This window comes from Stegastes partitus, unplaced genomic scaffold, assembly GCF_000690725.1.
Source record: "Stegastes partitus isolate 25-593 unplaced genomic scaffold, Stegastes_partitus-1.0.2 Scaffold865, whole genome shotgun sequence".
NCBI classification, from domain to species: domain Eukaryota; kingdom Metazoa; phylum Chordata; class Actinopteri; family Pomacentridae; genus Stegastes; species Stegastes partitus.
The window spans coordinates 21,072-41,080 of NW_007578596.1; the positions used below are offsets into that span (position 1 = coordinate 21,072).

At 46.7% G+C, this 20,009-nt stretch overlaps 1 protein-coding gene across 1 annotated transcript in view; it reads right to left on the reverse strand.

The window, feature by feature from the left end:
- Positions 1-20,009, reverse strand: part of LOC103365706 (vasoactive intestinal polypeptide receptor 2) — a 37,783-nt gene that overhangs the window by 3,287 nt on the left and 14,487 nt on the right. Inside the window, exons 5-12 of the mRNA XM_008293217.1 lie at positions 16,319-16,432; positions 11,838-11,929; positions 8,950-9,047; positions 7,433-7,565; positions 5,743-5,893; positions 4,695-4,755; positions 3,327-3,396; positions 415-506 (exon numbers count right to left, since the gene is read on the reverse strand). Of these exons, the coding sequence (XP_008291439.1) occupies positions 415-506; positions 3,327-3,396; positions 4,695-4,755; positions 5,743-5,893; positions 7,433-7,565; positions 8,950-9,047; positions 11,838-11,929; positions 16,319-16,432 (811 nt within the window). The remainder of the gene's footprint in view (positions 1-414; positions 507-3,326; positions 3,397-4,694; positions 4,756-5,742; positions 5,894-7,432; positions 7,566-8,949; positions 9,048-11,837; positions 11,930-16,318; positions 16,433-20,009) is intronic.

A 20,009-nucleotide genomic window follows, 5' to 3' on the forward strand; every position in this document is an offset into this window, starting at 1 on the left:
ACTGTCAATCAAGCCAGCCACGCCCCTTGGCCCACAAAATGTTGATGATTTTTTAAAATTCAGTTTTGTTTTATTCTCAGATTGGCCGCCTGATCTCTGGACTTGACCATGAAAACTAACAAGAAAACAATCCTGAGCTGTAGGAATGCAGTATTTGGTGATCTGTGATCACTTCTTTTCCAGTTCCAGTCTATGGGAGCCAGGGCTTTGTGGAGCCAGCAGCTAGTGGACGTAGTGATGCTGCAGGTTTCTGACACTTCCAGGTTGGCTTCATTTTTCAGGGCCGGTTGCTACGTCCATCTGTTATACAGTCTATGGTCCACGCTGACGGAGACGCCGGGTTGACAGCAGACACTCAGGAGGAGGGATTCCATCTCTGTGCACTTGACTCTGAGTCTGGAACTGGGGGGGTACCTGTACTGCGACTGGTCGTTGCCGCCCACGTCAGGACACCGGAGCTTCTGAACCAGGATCCGAATGATGCTGATGAACTGGATGAAGTTCACCTTGGAGACAGACGGGAAATTATGAATGGTCAGAGGAACCCAACGGGGCTGAAGGTGTGTCGCTGTAGAGTCAGAAACACAAACAGAAGAACCAATCGACATGAAGCCTTCCTCTGGTTCTTCTGAGGAGGCGCTCACGTACGGAGTTCAGTAAAACGTTGTGAAATCATCAGAAACTACCAAGGACTGAAAGGTTTCATGCTTCCTGAGATCATAACAATATTTCAGGAACTACTGAAGATAAAAACTCACATTTCCACTGTTTCAACGCCATCGACTCTGTTCTACCTGGATCAGAACATCGACTACTATCGGACTTTCTGTGGTTCGACTTGTCAAACCTGCTCATTCAGTGACCAAGTATTTCATAATAAAACTATTCTAGATGTTTAGTTTGGTGTCATTTCAGCCACAGTTCAATACAAACATGTACAGATTTCTACCTGAACCGTTTGCTACATCCTACAGTTTTACTCCAAATACGTCTTGAGTTCAGAGTTTTTGAGAAACAGCCCCTCATGTTCAGTAGAGTAACACAACGCCTTTCATGTTTTCATATGTTTCCAATGGGGCTGCACCGTGGCGCGGTGGTTAGCACCGTGGCCTCACAGCTAGAAGGTCGGTGGTTGGCGTCCCGGTGAGGACACCCGGGATCTTCCTGCGTGGAGTCTCCATGTTCTCCCCGTGCAGCGTGGGTTCTCTCCGGGTTCTCCGGCTTCCTCCCACAGTCCAGAAACATGCTGAGGTTAATTGGTGATTGTAAATTGTCCGTAGGTGTGAATGTGAGTGTGCTTGGTTGTCTGTCTCTAAGTGTAGCCCTGTGATAGACTGGTTACCTGTCCAGGTGAACCTGCCTTCACCCTGAGTCAGCTGGGATAGGCTCCGCCCCCCATGACCCTGGTGAGGATTAAGGTGTAGAGATGATGGATGGATGGAATTTCTATTCAAAACATCAGCATAAGTTCCAACTTTTTCTTGAGGTTTCTGTAGACGGGGTCAGTGGAACCTGCCATGATGCTTCAAAGAATCACTGAAGTGATCAAATTTAACATCGAGGGCCTGCTGTAAAAATTCATCATTCAACAAGTATTTGGAGTAGAGCTGTGGGATTTTATGGTTCAGGTAGAAGGTTCTGTACGATTTACACAAAGAAGAATCCCTGAGCTGAGCTGAGCGGGCAGAGTCGGCACGGAGCGGCCCGAGTGAGACCATGTGGTTCAGACAACATCTCCGGTTGACTTCTGGGTTATCGGTTCATTTGTTAAGGAGCTCAAAGATGGAACTTTTTTACATATTCCAACTCACCCATAATCACAGATTATTGATCTGCTGTCCAGTAGTACAGGTTCTGGATCAGTGACACGATGAGAGATATCAGAGAACATCTCAGGTTTTTATCCTTAACAGTTTCTGATGTTGTTGTTTAAACAGCCTCATTGTTAACAAACTGGTCATGTATTACTCTGTATGACTGTCAGTAAATCAGAGACAGTGAAGCAGAAACTCTGACGGTTGAAGGACTACATGGTTCACTTCTTCATGGAATCCATTTTAATGCATCTTCAGCATTAAACTTCCTTTAACCCTAAAAGCTCATCCGTGTATCACATTACACATTTGCAAGTTTTGGGAACCTTAAAATAATCTCCTCCTGCTTTAAAGGGTCTTAGCGACACTGTGGCTTCCTCTGCAAGGTGCAGCTCCAGCACACCAGCTCCCCACCTCTCAGACACCGTAAAGCTTGAACACGTCTGAACCAGGAGCTGCTTGAGAAGGTAAAACGATGAAAGCTTCCCCGTGCACGCTGACAGGTGTGCTCCTTAGCTTTGTTACCGATGAAACGCCAGACGTGTGATTGGTTTTGACCTTTCATCGGCGCGCTGCAGCTTTGAGGCGGAAATGCTCGACCTTTAGCGCTGACTGCTCGTTGTGTCGTCCAGGACATAAAAACACCACGTGGTCGTGTAAGAACCCTGATGTTCAGCAGAATGTGGACCATGCAGCCCAGAAGGTGATGTAAGTCTTTGTTCTGAGCAGATCATTAAAAGCAGCACATGAACCTGCACTGACAAGACGCAGCAAAGCGGCGAAGCTGCAACGCTTCCTGGGACCCTGGACCCTGGACCCTGGACCCGGGACCCGGGACCCGGGACCTGGACGTCCTGTAATGATCTGTATGTGGCTATCTTTTCGAACGTGCAATCTTTTGAAATTTATCTTCATGTGACTCATATGCATTAACATTTACATCCCTGGCAGCAGCATAAATAAGCTTTTCATACAAACACCTTCATCTCCTGCTAAGAGTAACTGCCCCCCGCCGAGACCTTTAAAGGTTGAAAGAGCTCACGGCGTGCTGTCACTGAGACGGCGGCAGGAAGTCCTGTGAAGTTAATACCTTGAGATGCGGGGCATGAACACATCGTACCGTGGTTACTGGATGCTGCAAAGAACGCTGATGCCTGTGGATTCACCCGACGGTTTGTCTGGGTTTATGGGAAATTAGAGTCCAAAGGGTCGTGAAAGTCAGCTCTGTAATGAGGCGTTCTGAGAAAAACAAGCATCTGTGTGTCCGATTCTCCTTCCTGTAGAAAATGTTCTACGAGTTAAGATGTTTTATATAAAAGTGGGTTCATAAAGGTCACATGGACAAGAAGATGAAGGAGAGCCACACGATCGAATCTAACATGATGGATTTGTTTGTTTTAGACTTGATTACAACCTGCTGGCTTCATACCTTTCATTTCTCCATCGCTAAGCACCTGAGCAATCTTTGAACCAACCAGCAGGTGAACGCTCAGGTGAAGAAGCTCAACCTACCATGATGGAGAACCCGATGGGGCCGTTGATCACCCAGTTGGGTATGGGGTTGTCGTTCCTCTCCCAGCACCTACAGACAACACAAACACCCAGAGTACAGCTGTAACGCACAGCAGCAGCAGCACAGCACCCAGGATGGATCAAGCAGACACAGCGTTTTCTGCTCCTGGATCATGGTCCTTCACTTAGGTTCATGATTCTCTGCAACATAAAGTCCTGCAGCTCTGTGGAACCAGAACCACATGAAGGAGGAGGAGCGAGAACTCAGAGACATCTGCTGTCAGCAGGACTCTGTCAGAACGATGGAGACCAAAAAGTGAAGACATAATGTCAGACTGGGAGGAGGCTAAACGACAAAATGACTTGAAACTTGTCCAAAATGAACAAAATTCCAAAATGGCGACAAACCTATCAGAACAATTAAAAAAGAAAATGTCCAAAACGACTCAAAACATCTCCAGAATTATTGAGAGTGACAAAAATGTCAACAATGACTTAACATTTGTGCAAAAATGACTTGAAACTTGTCCAGAATGACTCCAAAATGATCCAAAATGACATATATATGAACCAAAAACATACAAAATGAATTAAGATCTGTCCAGAATTACTTAGAACTTGTCAAGAATGACTCAAAAACTGTCCAAAATGAATTAAAATTTGTATATAACAACTTGAAACGCATCCAGACTCATTCCAACAACTCCGACTCATTCTGAAACATGCACAGAAACAGCAGCTCCGTGACACACAGGAGGAAAAGTGGAGCTAAAAGGCAGAATAAAAAAAAAAAAGGCTAAAAAAAGCGCTATGAGATGACTTGTTGTTATAAATATGCGCTATACAAATAAAATTGAATTGAATTGAACTGAATATTGTCTCTTTCACGGGTTAAAATGACAATGAAATGTCAAATGGAATAATTGTTGCTGACGATGTCCAAACTCGTGTGTCGAGTGGATCCAGAGTGAGGTGAGCACCGTCGCTGCTGCTCTGTTTCAGAGACGCCCACTCGCTGTCAGCTGTAACAATGTGCGGCGGCTGAGCAGCTGAATTATCCAGGAAAGCTCCTCTGACATGTGGGATATTTGTGTTGCTATTGTGAAAGCTGAGCCTCGTTCCCATGTGAGCATCTGATGGAGAAAATGTAATTTAATGTGAATCTAATTTGTGGCTGCGATCAAACAACCGTCGCTGCTGAATATCAATAAGTTCGACTGTCTGATGGAGTCGAGGAACATAATGAATATATCAAAGAGCTCCACAGACGACGTGCACAACAAATCAGACACTAGCGAGCAGAGCCATGTGATAGAATCTGATCCATCTAGTGACAAACCTGCTGACAGCTGATTGGCCGTTACTCACCCCGTGTCCTCCAGGTAAATCCTGGTCACCACCCACGCAGAGACGAACACGGTGGGGATTCCTGCAAACACACAACATCGTTATATCTGGGATTCATCGTGTCTTTGCTGCTTTTTATCAAACATCGTGTTTTAAATCAGGTTTCTTATCGTACGTTTCTGTCCACTTTTTCCAAATGAAACGGACTTTCTCAAACAAACCAACATGAATATAGTGGATGTGACTCTGAATGATGAGGTTTCTCAGAACTTTTCAGACTTTTTCAGACTCTTTCTGCTGGCAGCTCCAAGACAGAAAATCTTTCAAACAAATGCAAACACAGACTAGGCTCAGTAATCGCTGCAGTAAGCCGTCACACAGGAAGCTATCGAGGCCTCAGTGTCAGTGTAGTTAGTAAATAAAACCCATCGGCACACTGAAAGTCAGTCTGTAAAGAGGGCAACCATAGAGTCAGAGGGTAGATGTAGAGTCAGAGGGTAGATGTAGAGTCAGAGGGTAGATGTAAATGTTACCGTTTAACTCTAGCTTTACAACAAGGCTCCTGAACACCTACAGCCTACTGAGGAACAGACTGGAGACAGACATGCAGACATTTCCAGCTGTAAAACAAACAGTGGATCGATTTTGATGGCCTTAAATGTGTATTATGTTGGAAAATGGTAGCGGACTGGATGAGAAGCAGAAACACTTGATCAGGACATATCTACCTTCAACATTCGTTATGTTCAGAGCTGTGAAAACCAGACTGTCATAACAAATGTTTGTGGCTCTGGTGAGGATCGTGTGTGGACAAACATCAGGAAACAGTATAAGTAGACTTAAGAATTTCTTTGTAATAGGACAATGGTATGAAGTTGCTAGCTGTATCTTGACTAGGAAACAGTACAATTGTTGTTTTTTTTTTTCCAGCTGTGGACTAATCTGTGGCATGTGTTTGTGGCAGCAGGATGGGGTTTGTGGAAGCAAACAAGGAGCTAAAAGCAGCAAACAAGCCGTTATGGCTGCAGAGTCGGTGATAATTCAAAGAAAAAAGGAAACGGATGCCCACCCCAGCCGATGAACATGTAGACGATGAAGTGTCGGTTCTCAGAGAAGATGACGACCAGCAGAGTGTGGAGGTACAGACCCTCCACCAGCAGCCAGAAGAAGTTGGCCATGATGAAATACTGGAAGAACACCAGGCTGGCTTTACACCCCACCTGGAGGACACACATCAGAGAGGCACCAGAAGGTTAAAGATCCTCACCAGCTTCACTGGCAGCATCGCATCAGACACACAGTGAAACATCAGGTCGATCCTGGACTCATCCTTCCACAGGGACACTGTGGGGTGATGAAGCTGTCCTGCTCATTACTCTGATAGGTTTTCCACTGGGGCAGTCGATGAGTGTAGTGGGAAGATAAAGCTACATTTGTAGATCACAGCGTTGGAAGCAGCGAGTCGACGGGTGTATAAAGGTCAGACAATCTCCAACTGTCCCAGAAGCTTCGGCTCCAAGATGTGAGCAAATGGAGGAACACTGCAGGAAACAGTCAAATGTCAAGGGCTGCAAAGCACTCACAGTGTAAAGTCAGTTTATCAGGTTCACCTAAAACTAATGCAGTCTGACACAAGAGCTGAGGAGGAATCGGGCTGCCCTGATGTTTCACTGTGAGCACCGTGCGGTGAATGTAAAGGTTGTGTTGATGCCGTTCAGTCAGTAAGCGTCGCTGCACAGCTCAGTGCTGCTTCTGGAAACACGCAGCTCTGATCATCCACATTCACAAAAATAAAACCTGCTGAGGAGGTTTTTACAAATATAGAAGCTTCATGGATTAAACATTCATATGAAGCACTACGGCTAATATGTGAAGTGGTCTGATGAGCTCGTCTCTGACGACTGGTTTCCATGTCTCTGTATCTCCATTCAAACTGAAAAGTAAAATAATCATCATAAAACATTTAAAATGACAACAAAAGAACAAAAAAGAGGGATACAGGGATCCTAACAGCTTCCACTCATCTAAGAGATGCTCTCAGTTCTAACTGGCTGCTGGGAGCCCCAGGTATTTATTCTAACCCTGAACTCACGGGGGGAATGGCTGCTCAACTGCCCCGGCGGGGAGGACACAGGCTGTGGATGGTGGTGGACAAACTGCCTGGAGAGGGACTGGTTTAGACAGAGAAGGAGGTCTATGACATCACTCACCAGGTGCTCAGAATGCCATCCATCTTCACCTGGACCGTCCCGCCCCAGGCAGCTTCATCGCCATCAATCCCGACTCATCCTTTCTCAGATACCACAACCTTGACCAACCCTTCCCCAAGCAGTATACGAACAGGATCCCCTTGAGCCATCCTGTCCCAGCGGTTCCACTGGAATCACCACCTGGAGATTCCTTCCCTGTCAGTTCACTATCATCGACACCTGAAGCCTGGCTGCCTCCCCAGGTGCTTTCACTACCATCTACACCTGAGCTCCCCTCCCCAGGCAGTTACAGCCTCCATTTCATCTAGTTAGAACCGAGAGTCCAGCTGCCTTCTGCTGCAGCACTGAAGTAACACAGGGATGTTTCTGGTGGCAGAAGGGAATCACGTGGACTGTTGTAAATGATGTTCTGTTATCACAACAATACAGTGAAATATGTGACGTCTTTCCTCTGGGAAACTGTTTTACTTTTTGATTTTCCAAACTGCAGCTGTTTTCAGTCCGGTAACACATTTGTGCAGCTCGACTCGGCGGCGGCGATGAGCTCACCAGTGACGGCTGGTTGGAGCACTGCGAGGTCCGGCTGAAGACGATGTCGTCCTTCACCAGCACGGCCACAGCTCTCAGGATGAAGGAGACGAACAGGTTGAGGTGGATGTAGTTCCTGGTGCAGTGGAGCTTCCTGCACAGAAACAGGAATCAGATGGAGACACTTCTACCAAACTCCGCCCGGCCGGACCAACATGTGCCCCAGAATATGGAACAGCACAGGCGGGTTCACACCTCGGGGTGGGCTGTGACCCGGGCCAGGTCCGACCAGCTTCTGACTGTCTTTCAATACCTGAAGTTCTGTCTAACAGCAGCTTAGAAAAGTAACTGCAACATAGAAGATCAACACCAATGTGGTGGTGTGACAGAGAGCAGGGGTAACCAGGGGTAACCAGGGGTAACCGGGGGTGACCGGGGGTGACCGGGGGTAACCAGGGGTGGCCAGGGGTGACCGGGGGTAACCAGGGGTGACCAGGGGTGACCAGGGGTGACCAGGGGTGACCAGGGGTGACCAGGGGTGACCAGGGGTGACCAGGGGTGACCGGGGGTGACCAGGGGTGACCAGGGGTGACCAGGGTACAGCTTCTGTTGGGGCTGTATTCTTCTACATGGTCTTTTAGTGTTTAAAACGTCTTGTAGCAGAACCGAAGCAGCTTTTATAGAAATTAAATGAATCGATTGCAAAAACGTGTTTTTTTCATTTCTGTACAATAGAATCATAAAACCATCTCAACAACATCTTTGCTTAAAGCTTGATCACATGTTTAGCTAGCACACTCCAGAACCCTGAATTTAAATGGAAACAAACATTTTTGGTGTCAAAGCCCATCAAGAGTTTATTGGAAGTTTATAAAATTATAAAAAAAACCGTCACCCTCTTTTTGCACCAACTTGATGATAGATTTTGTTCCGGTCATGATCCAGTCTGCATTTGATTAGTTTGCCATTAAGAGAAAATCAAGAACTCAGTACTGTGTCCTTAAATACTTTGTGTGTCTGGGTGTTGGGGGTATGAACTGGGTTGGACCACAATCAATGTGAGGTGTTAAACCTTCCAGTGGTGGCAGGAGTTTTATTTCAGACCGTTCACACCGATAATAACTGCAGAGTGTTACTGCAGCACAGCTCACAGCTTCAATGGTTTGATTTAAAGCAGAAACCAAGAGTGTCTTTGGATAATCTGCAGCAAACCGGGTTCTCCGGTCAGTCTGAACACATCTACTTTAGAAAGTGAACTTTAGTTTGACGGCTATCTGCAGGCTGCAGGTCGTCATCAGCCAGACGCTGGAGCAGCTCTTCATCCAAACCGTCCTTCAACCACAAACACAGAAAACAAACTAAACGTGTTTGTCGTTAATCTGAAGCTGTGCTCTGAAAAACTTCATGTAAAGTCTGATTAAAGTGGATCCTTCCAGTCGGAACACAAAAATCCTTCTGGTACCACACGTACACGTCCAGTCATAGAATCACACCTCTGCTACTGCCAGGGTTTTATCTGGACACGGCCGCGGTCTTACCGGAACAGACAGAGGATGGCGCTCCCGGTGGTGAGGGCGATGAGGGACAGGCTGTGGCCCAGAGTGTACAACGTCTGGACCACCAGGTAGAAGACCAGCTGCAACCAGACACAGTCAGAACTCAGAGAACAGCAGAGTGACCACAAACAACAGCTTCTATCTGCAGGAGTCGTTCACACCGCCTCAGGTGTCACTAACAGGAGAAACCTTCAGTTCTAATGTTAAAAACCTTATAAGTCTGTGACATGTCAATGCAGAAGTCAAATTCAGAGTGTTTGATGAAAAACAAGCTTCCAGTGGATCAGAACCACCCTGATGATGGCTTCAGATGGAACCATTTATGTCTGAAATACTGAACCCAAGCTTGACTTTCAAAATCAAACCGCATTTCCCTCCAACCAGTCGCTCATTCAAACATCCAGAATCTGTAAATACACAAACACGTTTTATCCTTCAAGTTAAACCGCTGATCAGACTGAGTGTACGGCGGCAGCGTGTCGGATTTGGCTGATCTTATCTTCCTCTGGTCCAGATGTGAAGGAAAACCTGCAGCGACACACAAAGAAAACACGAAATCCGTGTCCAGAGCCAGCGTTTGGTTTGTCCCTGCTGGGCTCCTGTAGAAAGATGCTGGAACTCTGCAGACATGAAACCCCAATGAAGCCAACAGTCAATATTAAGTTCAGGTTCTGACAATAAATCCTGCTGAATCCGACACACCGGACCTTCAATGTAACACGACAAAGAGTTCCAAACATCAGAGAGAGCACATGAGGCCACAAACAGCAAAACGAAGCAAATTCACAGATTTCTACTCTGCAGTTAAACTCTACTCGCTCGTCGTTTGTCATCTCCAGCTGGTTTGGATGAAACAGGTCAGATGTTTAGGCTTTCATGTTTTAGTTCATTGTCTTTTCCTGTCAGGAGGCTGTGGTTCCTGTCATTCACCATCCAACGGGCCTTCACGTCCATCCTCTGCTGCCTCCAGATCAAACCTTTGTTCCATCCAAATAAAGAGCAGGAGCTGATTCCAGGTCAGCTGTTTCTTCTCTTAGTTTGACTGAGCAAATCTCACATATTCACGTGATTCTGTTTTCACTAACAGCAGGAACAGAAGGAGAGCCTGAGAAGTAAACGTCGGGTCACGTCGAGGTTCTGTGTGATCCGTGCTGAGGCGGAGGCTGCCGACCGGCCGAGCACCGGACAGACGTGAAGCGAGAAACCACAGAAACCGAGGAGAGAAACGGATAAACAGCTAAACAAGAACAAAGGCTGATTCAGGATCGGAGCAGTCGTGACCCAGATTGAACCTCAGCAGTGAACGAGCAGGACAGCAGCACAATGAAAAGGACCAGACGCCCTGAACACCCGAAGCTCTGCTTCTGCTGCTTCCCAGAACTGTTTGGGAATAAAAACAGCACAAACACCACCCAGATCAGAGCTAGCCTGCTGAGATTCAGACGTCTGCTGCACTGAATGTGGTCCAGAAGCAGCTTCATGAGGCTTTCATCAACACAGCTGTGGTTTGTCTGCATCTGAATGACCTGGTAGCTCAACCTGATCCACTCTCATGCTAAATATCTCTGAACTTTAAAGAGTGTAAAACACCTACAAACGCTGCAAAGAGCATCATCGAGTGAACAAATGAACTTCCTGTCATTTGGCTGCTTTCTACAGACGTTAAACTGCCAACATGGAGGCTGAAGATGTGGACCTGAACCCTGCTCAACACTCTCTGATTTACCTGATCCTTCACAGCACAAAACACAAACATTTATAGACGGTCATGAAGTTTCAGCTTCATTTATCAAATATTTTCTGAAATAAACGTGTCTCTTGATCTCCCCGTCGAGCCGCAGGTGTTTCCTCATATTTAGATTTGAGTCTGTTTGAACAACAATAGAGACAAAACCCTGAAACGTTCTGTTCTGTCCGTCACTGATCCAGGATCGGTCATGTCGGACAGCAGATCAACAATCTGATCATGGGGGAGCTGAAACATGAAAAACAACGTCATGAAACGTCCCATATTGAGCACATGAACAAAAAACACAGAAGTCATGTAGTGATGTGTTCTGACCCACATGTAGCTGCAGGTCCCAGGAACACAGAACCAAACATCAGAGTACTTAATATGAAACACTGGCTCACAAACATGATGGAAACAGTTATGATGGCTAAACATCACGAGTGATCGAGCAGGTTGGAGCACAGAAACAGAAGTACTGCTGGACAGTCGGATCCAAGCACAGTTCTGGAGTTTAAAACGGTTCTGCACACGAAAAACGACAAAAAAAGTTCTTCTGTCATGTTTTGATCCACTTGGTAGTCTGAAGAGACAGTGAGCCGCTGAATGAACTGGATTCATATCCTTCTCAGCAACATCAGAGGTTCTGGATGTGATGAGAAACAACAGAACATTTCAGGTTTTATCTTCAATGTTGTTGAGCAGCCTCCAGTTTAAATATGAGGAACGCTGCTGACGGGTCGACGGGTCGACTGTTGGATTTATTGTTCAATTGTCTTTCACAGGATTTGGGACATGGAGCTCAAACATTTTATAAACACCCAGTTTATGATAAAAAGTCTTCAGGGAACCAGGGACGGTCGACAGACGGGTCAGAAGGAACCTGACGTCTCAAATGACTGATGAAATAAGTCCAAACGGGCTGATCCGATTTCTAAATCTGATTTGTGACCAGCAGCCGGGCTGTTAAACACGTCGGCCAATCAGAGGCCGCGCATCCGCTGACCGAGTCGCTTCTACAGACGACATGTTTTCATCTTTATTAAACGAAGCTGCAGCCCTGCAGGCGTCTGCAGCCGCTCATGGTTCCTGCTGCGCTTCATCAGGGGACATTTACGGCGAGGAGGCGGGTCCACTCTACCTTGTCCTGGCTCGTGTCCGACCCACAGACGCTGCTGATGTTAGGGAAGACCTCCGACCATCCGGCGGCGGTGCAGTTCCTGCTGATGTTGCCTGAAAGAGAAGCGACGCAGCAGATGAAGCGACAGACTCAGCTTCTGACAGCAGTCACCAGCCAACGTTCAGCGTGTACATGTCTGGTTATCGGGTCTGAAACAACCAGTCTCTGATCCAACATGGACGCCTGAGCTGCTCCAGCAGAGTGAGCTGGTGTGCTCGACAACATGGACCTGCTCGCTGTAGACAGCACAGTAGAACTACACAGAGTCATTTTAATGCATCACTGGATTATTATTCAACTCATAAAACTTCACAGACAAACCAACACCCAGGAAACCAGAGCAGCCTGCTTCCTGCTGAACTGGACGTCACTGTTCTCATCCACACGCTCTGGTCCTGCTCTTACAGGACCTTTGATTTCCTTCCTTTATCTATTTTATCATCATTTTTTGTCCTTTCTGACGCTGCTGGCTTCTGTTCACCACGTTGTCTTCAGATCCTGGTGATTTTATGACCTTGTGACTTCATCAGCTGATATGTTGTTTTTAATTGGTTCAATTATAATTCAGATTAATCAGTGACATTCCCAGTCCACACACTGCAGCACTGATAATGTTCTATTACCCATCGATATTTAGTGCAGGCAGGAAAAAGTTTTAGTCGCATGAAACTATTTGATTTGTTTGTAATCGGACACATTTTGAGTCATTTATCGTGAGTTTCAGGCCATTTAGGGACCAGTTTTAGATCATCTGGACCGATCTGGAGTCACACCAGATAGACTTTCCTCAGAACAGAATACAGAACTAGTGTCCAGGTCACGTTGGATTCACTGGCTGGAGGTCCTGAACCTCCTCAGAAGTCTTCGTCATGGTGCCCGTTGCTGCTGAACTCCCACAATGCTCTCCAGCTAATCTCCTACACCTTATCAGACACGCATGTCCTTCTGATGAGACAGTCTTCTATCAGCAAAATTAATACCAGTGTTATTTAGTGAGGACAGGAAAACTCTGAAAGAGGCATTTTGGATGAGTTGAAGTCGTATTAAACGCTTGTTGAGGTTTTGGGTTATTTAGGACGAGTTAAGATCATTTTATCCAAGCTTTTGGTCCTTCTGGACAAACTTTGAGTCCTGTTGGATGACCGTGAGTCATTCCCACAGGTGTTAGTCATTTAGGACAGATTGTTTTTCAGATTGGTCATTAACCTCCTCAGAAGTCTTCGTCATGGAGCCCGATGTCCAACATGGACTGTCTGGAGTCCTTCTGGGTTTCTCAGTCCGACTCTGTGGAACATCTGAACACACAGCAACAGCCCGCCTGCCTGATGTGGGGTAAACTGAACCCTGTGTGTGATGCTTCATAGAGGATGGAACATGTCAGTATTTACAACTTACATGTGTCCTGATACGAGCAGCGAGTCAGAAATAAGCCCATTAGTTGGGTACGAGTCCAGAGCTTCCCTCCAGAGAGCTGCTCAACCAAAAGCACATTTAATGGGAACGTCGTGTGACCAGCACTCGGACTTTTCCTGGTGATTCACACAAACCTCGCTGAGCCTTCAGCCCAACAGCCCTCCTGGAAAGCTCTCCTTTATTCCTGCTGCCACCTCTTCACCGAGCGTGGGAATGACGCATCCACAAAAACGGTATTAAAGGAGGTTTGTTGGAGCTTTACGGAGCTTCAGGTCCTGCTGACGGATATATTTAGAAACTAAAACCATGAACCACGCTAATAAACGTGAGCAACACTGTGTGTGAGAACATTACAGAACACAGCAGACGGTGAAGAATCAGCCGGACCGGTTCTGGATGAACCTGTTCAGGAGGTGAACTAGCAGTCACCATCGTGTCCTCTGGTTCAGGCTCAGCAGCTGAATGAGCTCCACGTCCAGCCGAGGCCAGAATCTGGGGCTTCAGCTCCCTTTGGAAAGTCCCAGAATGCGGCGTAAAAGCATGAAGCGCTATTTGCTCGCTGACTGGAAGTAACACACTTCTGCCCCAGTGCACACTCGAGCAGCCGTCTGCAGACTAAACACAGCTGAAGCTAACACAGGGGTTCCAGCGTTCGCCCTGATTTACGGACGCTGATGTTGCTCTCGTGTTTGTGCGCTGACGGATCGCTCTGAGTCTCACGATCTGTCCGACTTTCACTGCTGGAACACTCAGAGACTGAAGTGAAGAACCGATACGTCTCAGTTGTAACGTCCTGCCTGGAAAACGTGCTGAGCTGATGCAGAGCAGACGCCTGATGAGGAGAATGTGCTGAAAGTCTAAAAACTAGAAGGTGCTGAGAGCAGAGAAAGAGCTGTTAGCCACTGGAGATCATATGTAGATTTCTCATTAGCTTCTACTTCGGCTTTTAAAACTTCTAATAATCACAAATATCTGCCCAAAACGACACCGATCAGTAATAAAAATAAAATCCAATTCTGACTCAAATGTGAGTGAAATCGTGCATTAGTTGTTTGAGCTCTCAGTGTAGATCCAGTTTATCCACATGAAGCCCAGCCAAGGAGAACGATGGAGACCAGCATATGTTCACGTTTGACATAAAATAACTCCAACAGCGAGTTCAACTGACGTCTACAAATGTTGTCTGACCAACAGTAAAAAAAAAAAGAAAGAAAAAAGCCAAAAACCTGCTATTCACAATAAAAGCTGCCTCTAGTGTGACGGAGCCGCCGTTTACGACCTGCAGCTACACTCCACCGTCGGATTTCCCTCCGATACGCCAAACAACACGTCCAGTCAGCGACATGAAGGCTGAAGGTTGCCGCTCGGCCCTGTGGGGGAACGTCAGCTGTGACAGACGTTCTCGTCATTCACTGTTCAGCAGAAGCACCACCACTACATCCTGGGCTAAGCTCCGCCCACGACGGAGACACACAAGCAGTCCAGCAGGTTTCCATGCTGTGTCGGAGGAGGAGGTGCAGTCAGATCGCTTCACGTGGTCAGATTCAGATTCATACGAGTTCAGAACCAAAACAACAAAACAAATGAAACGCTCCGACAGGCGCTAAAGCTAGCTTCACTGTTGAGCAATAACTCTGCACATGCTCATTTCATCTGTTTTCAACCAGTAGAAAACAGCTCACATGTTGTTTTGAACACATTTCTTCAGCACAACCAGACATCTCTTACTCATGTCCCTGTTCAGGCCTTAAACCTGCTAAAAGGAAACCTTTGGATTCGGTGGGTTTCTGTATAATACTGGGACGTTTTAGCCTCATTTAGGTTAGTCAGGGAAATGCATGCATGACATACTGTAGGTTCTCGATGATATTTAGACTGGTTGGGTCGACTGGAGGGACTAAATGAAGTCTAACAAACAGCCAGAGTTTCTACGGTAACAGGCTAAACGTTGGTTTGGGAGCTGTGGAGTTGATTTTGATCTGCTTCCTCTGGTTTTGGTTTCCCTGACAGAAGACAAACTGAACCGTTGAGTACTTTCAGCGTCTCTGCGGGTCTTCATCCTGAATGGCGGTTTTACACAACGAGTCGGCCGTTTCAGTAAAACGCTGCGACTTCAGGGAAACGTCAGCGTGACTCTGGAGCCGCTGGGTTTTCACATCACGTTCAGTCATCGACCGAAACCGGAGCACAAACCCAAACCTGCCATCTGCTCAGTGGCCGGAAAACGTGATGGATTCAGGGGGGAGTCCATCGACCGGACAGAACCACAGAGCAGAGAGGAGGATGGAAGCAGCTCCCAGAGGTTCAGTGTCAGATAAACTGCAGGCGAAGCGAAACTCATCTGCAAGAACTCAGTATCATCATCCACCATCAGTCACCTTCACCTCTACCGGGAAAAAGAAGCTTCACAACCAGAGACAGGATGCAGGAGAAACAGCAGAGCACCTCCTGCAGTTAAATGAAGGTGTGAGTGAGCAGCAGCTCGCTCAGTGTTGGGTTTGTTCCCTTCATAACCAGACACAACGACCAAAATTTAAACTGCAAAGTCAGAGAGGAAGGAAACGTAAGATGAGGTTTAGGTCACATGAGATAGAAAATAAAGAGGCTATTAGATAAACACAGTGGCCTCAACAGGTTTCATGTCTGTTGGACTTTTGGTTCTGGAGATATTGAACCTCTGAAATGGCTTCTTTGGGGGTGAAGTTACAGAAACTCTCAAGTCTGAAAACATCTGAAGTTCTCAAAACTATATTCAGCAGAACATCTCTGAAGATGATCTGAGACGGAAGCAACAAACTTCCTGAATTCTGACGGAACCTTTAACGGGTTCATCTGCTGATGAAGCCTCAGCAGGTTAACCATGTGTTCTGTGGGTCAAGTTAAGTGAAGACGAGGAAGACAACACCGACAAAATGCTTCTGGTGGCAAACTCATCACCGTTGTATTTAAAGGACAGTTTATCGGTTCGGCTCACAAACAGTCGTGTATCAGGGTTAAAACCTCCAGAAATCAGCAGTTCCTGAACTCACCATTTCTTCCGAACACGGTCCTGAGGACTCGAGGACACGCGATGGTGGCGGTTTCTCCAAATGCAGACGGCTCCCAGCACGCAATGTTGTCCCACATTCCTCTGCATCCGGGTTCTGCCAGAACCAAACGTGGTTTCATGAGTAGAACTTTCACATTAAAAATACATTTAAGAGACTGTTGTCTTTAGAAAAGCATCAGCATTAGTCGGGTTCTGGTTCCTACCAATGATCCACAACAACATTTAGTCTAAACATCTAATAACTGGAGCCTTGTCTGGTCCAGCTTCACCACATCAGGTTCTGCTGATCTTAGAGCCTCAACAGTTGGTGGAACATAGACAGACGCTGACAGGAACTTTCTTGGGCCACGATACCACCTAAGTTTGGAAATTTTGCACTTTCTTCCATTTCCAAGGACCAATAATTCAAAACGAGTCCTCTGTTGGATCTATTCAGTTGTTCTGATCTGATGGAAACTGTTCCGTCTGCGTCGCCACCAAACTTCACGTCTGTTGGATTTTTATTTCTGGAGATACTGAACCTTTAAAATGGCTTCACGGGTTTTTTGGGGGTAAAAATAGAAAAATTCCAAGTCTGAAAACATCTGAAACTCTCAAAGTTCAGCCCAGAAATATCTGACAGAAGTTAGTTTTGGGTCCCAAATGATGGATCAGTAAACTGTGAACTCTAACTACACCACCTGACCCGTTAACGTGATCCGTCCTTAATGCGCTTGTTTACATCGATGTGCACCCAAACACTGCCTCCACGTCCTGGTTCCTTTAAGCTCCTCCTTTGCTTCCTTATTTCTTGTCCGGTCTTCTTGTTGTTCTGATTTATTTTCTGAGTTTCTTTCTCATCACTGACTTTATTTTCTAACTCGTATTAAATCCTGTCTGGCCCACTGGACACAGCTTTATTCTCGTTGGACGTGAACGACGGACCGACCGATCCGGCTTCCGTCACCGTCTAAAGTGGAGCTTATTCCCGTCTTGACCTCTTCTTAAAAGCCCAAACAGCGACGGAGCTGCAATCAGGTTCCATCAGACAGTATTTTTAGGAGAAAGGAGAGAAACCGGAGGACAGCATGCGTTAGGGTGGGAACGGCTCGGTGCATGAAGGAAACTCCATCTAGCCGCTAAGTGATCCGTCCTCTCTCAGGAACACTTGAGCGGCACCAGAAGCACATCTGGAGGGCAGACATCTGGAGGGCAGACATCTGGAGGGCAGACATCTCTCGGCCGTCTTCTTATTTTTATTCAGCTCAAAGTGAAGGCCGACTGAACACGCCGCCTTTTTGCACTGAGCTTAACAGACTGACGTCCTCCAGGGTCCACGAGTGTCCAGATCTGCCCAGAACGTCAGAGCTTCCTTGCACCTGAGTCCACTTAGTGGTGGGAAGCCAGTGAGGGATCATGACCCTCAGACTGATGGCATACCAGGTTTTACATTTATATTTGATTTGAACTCGACAGCCGTCCCGTAGGAGACTAGAGGCAGTTTGCCAGATAAGGAGACATGTCAGTCCTGGATTCACTGTTTTCTACAGAACCTGCTTAAAGCAAACTTTTTTTGTTTTTAAAGATTTATTTTGGGGCTTTTCCACCTTTAATGATAGTTGAAAGTGAAAGACAGACAGAGAACCGTGGGGAGGAGAGCGGGGGGATGACATGCAGCAAATGAGGTGCTGGCTGGAATCGAACCCGGGCCGCTGCATCAGGGACCAGGACCGCTGTACGTGGGCCGCCTGCCCGACCGCTGAGCTATCCAGGCGCCCCGCAAACGGTTAGTTTTTAGGCACATTTTTAAATGAAACATGCAAAATAAAGTGACTTTAGTGAAACATCCTGGTTTGTAGTTTTGGTTCGTCCCAACTCGTGAGCAGTTCGAGGACAGTTGGAAAGTTGAAACCTGTCGTCAGTGAGTTTCCTGCTCTGACAAACGGTTTTTTTTGGGATTCAGAGGCTCAAAGCAGCTTAACCGTATTTATGGCGTGTTTAAATGTCAGACTGGTGCAGGAATATTCAGACATAAATATCCTAAACCCACTGCAGCGGTACCGGCTGACGGGTTTAGCGTGTGCAGAGCGTCAGGCTGACAGTGTTGAACTAATGATGCCTGTGCTGTAAACTCTGCCCGCTCTGCTTACATTTCTGACTGCAGCTGCAAAGGTCAGCCTCAGTTCAATCCGTCTGATTTCTGCAGCTGCACATCAGCGACTCTGCGCCTCGTCTCTCCTAACAGGGCATCACTTAGATTCGATGGCGCTTTATGCTTCACCACAGGGGGAACCTCACATGGCTGCAGGTGATACAGGAAACAGAAAGAGCACAAAGAGGTGACAGGAAGAACAGAGAACAAACAAACTGGAAGTCGTAAGAGCTGAGAAACGCCATAGGACAGAGCTACACCATGTTTATGCTACTGTCACAGATATACGTGCAGCTCCTCGCTGAGACTCGTCCTGAGCTGATAATGGACCAGATTCATAATCAGTGCCGGATGAGTTCTGCCTGAGATCTGGATCGAACCAGGATTCTTGTGTTTAAGAGCTGCAGCGCTCTCACAGTTAGCTTCACATTAGAAATGGCAGAGAAGAAAACTCGCTGCCACCTGGAAGGATCAGTCACTGACATGTTTCATCTGCAGGACTTGACAAGCAACAGGCGAGTGTAGACGACATGCAGGCAGCGCCTTCGCTCTCAGGAGCATCCTGAACGTTTACCTCTTCCTATGTAAAGTTGTGTCCTTGTACCTACAGCTCACATCCACACAGCGTGTTTCTGATCATCGTGTCGCTCTTCCTACAGTTCTGCCACTAACGGCTCCAGACGGTCCAGATGTTGATCTGTTGACATGTCGACGGCCTCCACAAGCTGCTCGTCCTGCTGGGTTCGGATTTTCTGTCACTTTTTCGTGCCTTTGGAACAGTTTTGTCTCTTCATGTCTTTGCCTCATTGTTGTCACTGTGTGTCTTTGTGTTGTTTTGTCTCCTCGTGCTGCAGATCTTGATCTATGCTTGTGTTTCCAGCCTCCGTGGGCCTGAAACATATGTTCTGGTTCTGAAAAGAAAAATCACTCAATGACACCATTTACCAGCCAGAAATGGTAAAAACAACCAAGAACCAAATCTGAGCTTCAACTGGGACGTTTTAACGACATAATATTATTCTACTGTGAAACAAATAAAAAGGAGGCACCAGGTCCAGGATCAGAACTCGTAATAAACAATAATAATGAATCGTTGACATGTTTACAGCCTCGACGAGCTCCGCTCTGTGTTTTCACTCTCGTCCACTGAACCATCAGGTCTAATCCTGACGTCCTCCTGGAGCTCCTCTCTACTCTGCAGCACAAACAGACGGCAGCTCTCTGTAACCCACAGTGTGTGCTTCATGTCCTTTCTGTCCCAACTCAGTCCAATAATCTCATTTCTGAGCATGAGATTTAATCCGTTGGGTGCGTCTCAGCTCCAGATTGAGTCCAGCATATCTGCTCAATGAAAGAAAGTGACCTGAAGTAAACTGGAAACGCTGCCGGACAGATTAAAGTGCAGCACGAGCGCTGATCCTCACGGTGACGTGAATAAACAGAAGACTGGTGTGAAGCTGATCCCAGGCTGATCTTAGGCTGATCTTAGGCTGATCCCAGGCTGATCTCAGGCTGATCTCAGGCTGATCCCAGGCTGATC